At 35.9% G+C, this 8,053-nt stretch overlaps 1 protein-coding gene across 1 annotated transcript; it reads right to left on the bottom strand.

The window, feature by feature from the left end:
- Positions 1–693: 693 nt before the first annotated feature.
- LOC113238449 lies at positions 694–4,367 on the bottom strand. Its single transcript, XM_026475282.1, has 4 exons — positions 3,699–4,367; positions 1,682–1,912; positions 1,208–1,337; positions 694–1,000 (listed from the first exon to the last, which is right to left on the bottom strand). Exons 1-4 carry the CDS (start codon positions 3,771–3,773, stop codon positions 867–869), a joined length of 570 nt encoding a protein of 189 aa, XP_026331067.1. The 5' UTR covers positions 3,774–4,367; the 3' UTR covers positions 694–866.
- Between the last annotated feature and the right edge of the window lie 3,686 nt (positions 4,368–8,053).

Below are 8,053 nucleotides of genomic sequence, written 5' to 3'. Positions count from 1 at the left end.
AAATAACAAAATATTAACGCACACACGTGTAGTTTAGCAATAACTTGAAATTTTGTAATAATACACTCTGGTGTGACCCGCGAGTGTTACAATCAGTTTACACGTTGGTTAAGGAAAACGTACTTCCCTCTCTCGTTTGTGGTATCATGAAGCCACGTGTGATCACACAAGTACGTCAAAAGTGCTTCTATCGCACGAAATTCACAAGAATAATACGAACCATATGAAATAAATTACGTATGCGTAATCAAATTTTATAATCAAAACCTGAAAAGCTGTAATTTTACAGATGTGGTCTTGTTTATTATTTCATATTATTTTTTCTCAGATGAAAGACGGCGAGACTTTTGGTTGACATTTATATTGCGTCGCTGTAAATCGATATAAAAAAGGTTTTGCTAGGAGTCCGCGACACTGCCTTGTCCGATCTCTAATTATAACAAACTTTGTTTTTTTACTTCCCGTTTTCTACTTTCTTTTCAACTTTTTTACTTCATTTTGAAATTGAAAGTTTGACGTGTGTGGCGAGTTTTCCTTCAAGTTCTATTATTGCCCGATTGTCTAAGTAGTAGAACAAAAAATATTTATTTCGACATTATTAATACCAATTACAAATTGTTACTTCAAAATAAAATACCTATGTAATGTTAATCATTATAAAGTTTTATTTTTAAAATACTTTTTTCATGTTGAGTAATTTTACCATTAAGAACAATAGCTATTCAATTATGGCACAGCGGTTATTCGAATAACGTTTTCGTATAAATTGTATATAAATTTAATAAGATTGTCAAAACCTATTACTGAGTCACGAACGTCAGTCTCGATTTCTGTAAATACGAAAAAGAATCTTCTGAATATAAATATCAGTGGTGCATGCTAGTAGTAAGGGCGTCGGTGTCCTCGCTTAGTCTGCGATGGGGGCTGATACCGAAGACCTTTCCGCGCTGCAGGCCGTCGTACACAGCATTCACCACCACCAACATGTGGATTAGGATCACTGAAAGCAGAAACAAACTTGGTTATTGTTTACTGCTCTATTTTATATAGACCGTTTTGTCAACCTCCCATGACAGCAGGTGTGCTGTGTGACTAAAAGGTGTTAATTCATCTGACAAACAGCCACCACGCCCGCCATTACCCACTCATGTAACTAGCACTCGTAGAGCTTGTTGTTAGTCAAAATTATAAAGAGATTGTTGCTTACAAGATGCGCCAAAAAGCAGTAAAGCCATGGCCCAATGTTTCTCGATCAGGACCAGAATGCCTCCCAGCATTAAGACGATGGTCAAGAACACCCAGTAGCCGAAGTAGAACAACACAAACCCGGATCGTCTCTGGAAACATTTTTTTAAGTTGGAAATCATTACCCTGCTGCGCTGTAGTCGGGTAAAAATGTGAATTATAGTAGTATGCAGTCACCTGGTGGTGTGTGACCAAAAAATTAGTATGAAAACCTACTCTGCTCTAAATGAATGTCTCGTTTGAGTCGATGCCAACACGTTTTACGTCAAGTGAAGCTGCTACTTAATACATAATCATATAATCAATCATTAATTTCTATATAGCTCTCTAAATTGATTAATTAGTTGAAATTTTTACGGTAATTAATTACCGAAACATTTTGGGTGGTCCTAACAGCGACCAAAAAGCACATACCATATTATAAATTTGTCCTCACCTTTTGTAATCCAATCATCAAAGAAACAGAAGCGACCGTAGCCAACGCGCTCACAGCCAAAATCACGCAAAGCACGATTCTTATAGCTTCCACAGAGATACTGATGTTCAGCAAGCTTTGGAGTTTGTGTTGATCAGTGGCAACAGCTGGGTTCGACTCCAACTGGAAATCTGTTCTGATATCCAGTGAGAGGAACACGATGGAGACTACTGTCAATACGCCGGAGAAGATCTGGGGGAGGGGTATTTGAATGAAGAAGTGGAGAGGGTCAAAATGAAATAAGTAACGCGGCCCCTTAGCGGGAAACGACAGAAACTACCTAAGTACGTACATCTCAAATATAGCAAGGAGTGTGGTATTCAAATAATATTAAACAGATTTAAACGTTTATTTAGAATTATGTTTTTAAATATGACAACACACTCTACTTAAAGCTATGAATTTACCTAGGTACAAGTGTGCAATGGTACAGTGGTTTTACTTTTATATTTGTAAAATTTTAAAATGTTATTTATTGTTAAGTTACTAAGGACATTACACTTATTTATTATATTTAGTACAAGGAAACTAATAATTATAACTGAATAAATACGAAGTGACTTAAATACGTATTGATTCGATTTTTTAATGCGAGCTTTGACAACCTAGTAGAAGGATGGTTGCTTCTCAATGGAGAAGTCGACTGACGGTTCGAATCTCTGTGGCTGCATGTTCATACCTATGGCTGTCGTTTATTCTAAGTTGCCAACATTTGTAAATATTTGGATGAAGATGATGAACTTTTTAATACTACCAAATTCATATCTGATTCATCTGGGATTGATGATCCTTTGTATCCACAAACTCTCTAGTAACGGCTTGCTTTTTGTTGTGTTTTTGCTTTGCATCAAGTGGTGGTGCGATCCAGTGCACCAATCGTCAGTGAGCTGTTTGTTCAGTCATTCGTTGTAATTTAATTAGTTTATTTCAACTTACCATATCGGGATAACCTTGTTTGTTGTTTGGTTTCGTCTCAATAAGATTGATCTAATAATATAACGTTTATTTATTTTATCATAACCCATAAAAATATTACTGGGGAAAAACCATTTCATATAGAATGGTATCAACATAATATTGTATCATATTTTTATGTATATTTATTATTTACGGTCCTATCACAAACAAGAATTTCTTCCGAAATTCATTATTTCTAACACGGACTTTATTTAATTAGAGCGATGACTGTTTTGGTATAAATTTATAATACAGAAGTATCTTACAGCAGATGTATCTTTTTTGTAGATGTATTTTTTTTTTGGCAGAAGTTTGTTTGGTTTTATCATATTTTTTGCTACTGCTGTTTGTTTCTCATATAATTTAGATTGTTCAAAATTCGTTTCTACAAACTTATTTTTCTTGGACAAAATTAAATAGACCTATTACATGAGTTCAAAACTACAATCCTCGGGCTGGGTCAAACCTAGGTGCGCTCTTTTAGTAGGTTAGGCTTTATTATTATTTTATTATTATTATATTTTATTATTTTATTATTTTATATATTATTTATTATTATTATATTATTATTATATTAGGCAGAAGTGAATTTGTTTGCGTTTTCGAATATGTTTTCAATAATTATCGGAGTTTTTGAATAACAAGTTTAACTTCATTTATTTCTATCAATTACGCTAAACTAAGCGGAGGCAAAACATAATCTAAAACCAAAAAACGGGATTCGAAACATTAAATGGCTTAATGAAAGACATCGTAACGTGTTTCCGGACAAATGTAACAAAAACTGTCCAATGAAGGCCAAAAGGTTTTCGGAGAAACATTATTCTGTAAATCGTGTTTCTACTTTGTGATAGGTAACCATTATTTACATTTACATTATCCAAACACTTAAACCACTACAGGTGGGTGCCACTAGGGCATGCATACTTCTGAAACACACTGATTGTTTGTTCCTTGGACTATACGGAGAGGTAATTTAAAATACTCTGTACTTTTGTTTCTAATTCGATTTGGAACTTACCAAGCTGACGATTCCTATGATGATGCAGGCCAAGTCCAGTGGCAGGCAATAGCAACATTTTTCAACTGAACACATCTTATCCTTGGCTTGATTTGTTTGCTGAATTTAGTTGTCGTTTATTCTGTAACATCGACTCCGTTTGTCTGCAAACTTCTTCGTCTTCAGATGGTGCGTGATGATTGGGCAATTGCTTTTTAATTTTTGTTCCCGTTCTTATATTTTCACAATTACAACTATTTTTTCTGCCACCATTCAGAAGTTTATGGCGTAGAGGCTACTTATGTACTGAGATGAACTCCGTGCGTATGTATATAGTAAAATTTTCCTTATTACTATGAATTTTTAGGTTTTACAAACAATGAAAGAGACGGCTATATAATAGGGTAAACAGAAACAAATACACTAGGTTTAGGTCTTCTTGTCGTATATTGGGTTAAACAATACAGAAGAGTCAAATGACAAGGGTTCTAGGTAAGATAGGTGCGAGTAAATGTTTACATGGAATTTGTTTTTATAAATTCACACGTATTTTAAACATGTAACATAAATCGACAGTACAACTGTAGTCAGTCATTGGTGCCTACTCTAACCCTATCTTTTATAAATTTCGTGAATTTTAACGAATGCGATTGATTAACTTACTGTAGAGTGGTGGGTAACACAAATGCGGACTAACGAATGCTTACGGACGTCAATTGGCGCAACCTGAACCCCCCTCCCCTTCGTGCGGGTCACGCGGTGGTAAAAAGTCGACACTGCATAATATTGTAGAAATGAACAGGACTGAATCAAGGCATGTACATATAATTATATGATAAGAAATGGAGTCAAAAGCACAACAGGTGTACAAAATACCCACTGAAAACTAAATGTTACCGAAAGCATTGTTCCCTTAATATTAATGTAAACTGTCTCTTGTGCTGTTTGCTTGGCTGTACTGCTGGTAAAAACCTTTGCTTTTGCTCCGATGTCGTGTCGTCATATCTCTATAAAAAACTATCTACCTTACGTTTATATAATAAATCGAATTACACAGTTAAAACAAGTCTGCCATTATTACGTCTCTGCACCAAACGTTTACTTTTTGTATGCCAAGCATATCAATCAACGAGTTTCAAGAATTGGAACGGCCCCATGCTGAAGAGGTCTATGCTTTATGGCACTTGAAATTTGTCGCATGCGTTGTTTTGAAATACGATGCCGGAGCCGTGCTCGAGCGAGCTAGCTCAAGTCGACATGAGAGACGAACACAAACAAAGATAATAATAACTTTTATCGGCTTTATTATTTGAATTACATCTATTTGCCAAGTTTTATTGTAATCGGATTTTATTGCAAACGGAAAGTGCGCGAAACCAGATTATTCCTTCGTTCGTCACCCTTCGAGATGGAATGTTTTCTTCAAATTATTATATGTATATAAATGTCAAATGGGGCAATAATGGGTATGGGAACGAGGGTTCGTTCCAAAAAAAGAATCATCAAAATCGGTTCACAAATGCCGCGTAAAAAATGTAATCGCGTAATATTCACACACAAAAAGTAAAATTAAACTGAATGATAACAAAACAGTACAGAGTACTAAAAACACCGACCTCAAAAGTCATTCATCCCCTACTTTGCCACCCTTAGAGGCGGAATATTTTCTTCAAATTTAAATGGGACCACATCTGAGGTACCCTTTTTCCAATAAAAAAAGAATCATCAAAATCGGTTCAGAAAAAAACATACAGTCGAATTGGGAACCTGCTCCTTTTTTGAAGTCGGTTAAAAAGAAAGGGATGGGGCCACGAATCGGTGAAAAATGCTTACGGATGGTTTTAACTTTATTTGAAGAGCACGTCAAGTTTGACACTAAGCCGCTTACGATAAGAACGGTCCAAAGTGTCAAGCTTGACGTGCGCTTGACTTTACTAGCGAAAAATATTTAGGCACCTTGTTAGATCTATATCTATTACCATTCTATTACCTACTTTTTAATGTATGGAGACCTTGTACTCACTTTGATGTTTGTTGACTAAAAAGTCAGTTTCGATAATAGAAATCGTCTTGATTGTAGTGTTTGTTTCCGTGAAATTCACAATAAAGTCTACTACCCAGTCGCATGGTCCGTATTGGTTTAGTTTGTTTTGTTACCAGCTCGAAAGGGGGATGCTTTCTATACAGAGTGTTTGGTCAGCTTTTGCCTGTTGACACCATGTCCTAGGTGTCACGGTAATAGAAATATTATTTTTTTCACCTCACTTGTTCGGAAAGGCTTTCTTTCTCATTAGAAACCTGTGCGCAAAAGCGTTTTTTGCACGCTAGCGTGGAAAAGGTTTTTGAAATTCGACCTTGACGATGGACTGTGGTGCACCTAACCTTTTCTTTCGATGAAAAAAAAGATAATGGCACGTTCAAATAAGCGATTTGTCGTACATTACTCATTTATGTAATATAAATCCGGTGGTATTATTTAATCTTATTATTTTTGACATTAAATTGACGATGATAAGTAATTGCTTAGGTTGTGGTGCTAAAAAATTGATGAGATGTAAAATCTGGAACGCATCCGAACGTAATTACACCACATACGTTTTCTTCTTCTTTGTATTATAATTTTATGTGGTTAACGAAATTATTTTAGTTCTTCGACAAATTAAAATAATACAATAAAACAAAATTAGTGTTATCGTTGTTAATTTAATGTCAATAATAATAAGAATAAATTTTTACCAACGGATTAATTTTGTATTATTGACGTAGAAGCCGGTTGTTTTGTTAAACAACAGGCTTGGGTATGTAAAGGATCGAATGACAACCACCCCTGACTCTTTTGGCGGCATTCCTCGAAGCCACATTGTGCTCAACGTGTAAGCATTTTATAATTTTAATCATACAATGTATTTGTAATAATCATAATAATATAGAAGATATATAATAAGTACAGTTGTTGATTTGAACAAGTCCTGAGTATAGGACTTGAGTAGCCACGTGATGTTGAATATTACCGTTTAGAAACTTAATTATATAGCCTGATTATTATTGTTCATTAATTATACATCACGTTAATTATATATTATCCTTATAACTATAAGTAAATCTACCTGTGGTTTTAATGTACAAATGTTTAGTCTAATCAGTATTGAGTATAGGATTTGATTCGTCGTTTTCGTGTTGAATAGTGGGGTAGTAGGGTAGGGGTAGTTAATAAAAACTGTTTAATATTGGTAAAATGTTCAGTTCTGTTGTAGATTTTTAGTTTGAAAATACGAATAAACGTATAGTGCAAGAAGTTGTGTTTCTCATTTTTACAAACGTATCCCGAGTGTACCGACGATTGGTTCGATTGTCTTAATTAGCTTGTTTTATTGACGTTCGTTATTTTGTTCCACAGTTAGTTAAAAACCTTGGTGGGTAGGTATACCTCCAAGATTTCATGTTTGACATTGAATGTCGAAAGGGCACAAAGTGTCTCACTTTGACTATTTAAGCCGCAACCCTACTGCCGAAGTTCACAATATTGTTCGTCCTCATAATTGGGCTCAAATCACGCAAGCTGCCGAACGGTGAGACTCAAACAACTGCAGAATGGTCAACTCGATCCTCGTCGTTACGTTTATCAGAACGATTTACTTTACTATGGCTATTCACCAGTAGGAGAAGAGTCAAAATTGCTATGTTACATTCCTAAAGGTCATAGATTGAGCCTCTTATGCATATTTCATGATGAACACGGGCATGTAGGTGTCGAAAAGACTTTGGATCTAATTCTAAAGCATTCTTGTTTCTCCGGCTTGCGACAATTTGTGGCCAAATACGGCGGTCATTGTCTTATTTGTACATCTCGCAAACGTGTTCCACGAACTCCTCATCAAGACATTACTTCGTGGCATCAACCCGATGCTCCTTTTGATACAATACATGTCGACACGTTGGGTCTCCTGCCAGTACCTATCTAACAGCTACAAATTTGTGCTTGTTGTGGTGGATGCATTTACAAAGTATTCACTTCTATATCCTCTGAGCTGGCGAGATGCTGAGGAGCTTAAGCGGGCTGTATCCAATGCAATTTCCTTGTTTGGCGTTCCGAAGTTGTTGGTGGCTGATCGTGGACGTATGTTCGAAGCAAACAGCTTTGTTACCTGGATCAACGAGATGGGTTGTGATGTTCACTATATTACGCCCGAGATGCATCACTCCAATGGCCAAGTCGAACGATATGTAAGAACGCTTCTTAACATCGTCGGAATCTATATGGCGGCTGCAGCTGGTTTTGAATATAACAAAACAGAAAACGTCACAGGTTTCTCCTCTAAATTTGCTTGTCGGGTTAGATGATGCAGCCTACATGGAGCTGCCCTGAATGCAAGGCG

This window comes from Hyposmocoma kahamanoa, unplaced genomic scaffold, assembly GCF_003589595.1.
Source record: "Hyposmocoma kahamanoa isolate Upper Pololo Valley unplaced genomic scaffold, ASM358959v1 95807, whole genome shotgun sequence".
NCBI classification, from domain to species: Eukaryota; Metazoa; Arthropoda; class Insecta; order Lepidoptera; family Cosmopterigidae; genus Hyposmocoma; species Hyposmocoma kahamanoa.
The sequence above is the reverse complement of the archived record's forward strand: the minus strand, read 5'-3'. Positions and strand labels throughout refer to the sequence as shown.

Bases quoted from the DNA above. Each gene is read 5' to 3' on its own strand.
- LOC113238449 (XM_026475282.1), bottom strand. From the start codon at position 3,773: ATGTGTTCAGTTGAAAAATGTTGCTATTGCCTGCCACTGGACTTGGCC. The intron at 1,913-3,698 runs GTAAGTTCCAAA...CCCCTCCCCCAG, and splicing joins TCATAGGAATCGTCAGCTTG to ATCTTCTCCGGCGTATTGAC. The intron at 1,001-1,207 runs GTAAGCAACAAT...TTCTGCTTTCAG, and splicing joins ACTGCTTTTTGGCGCATCTT to TGATCCTAATCCACATGTTG.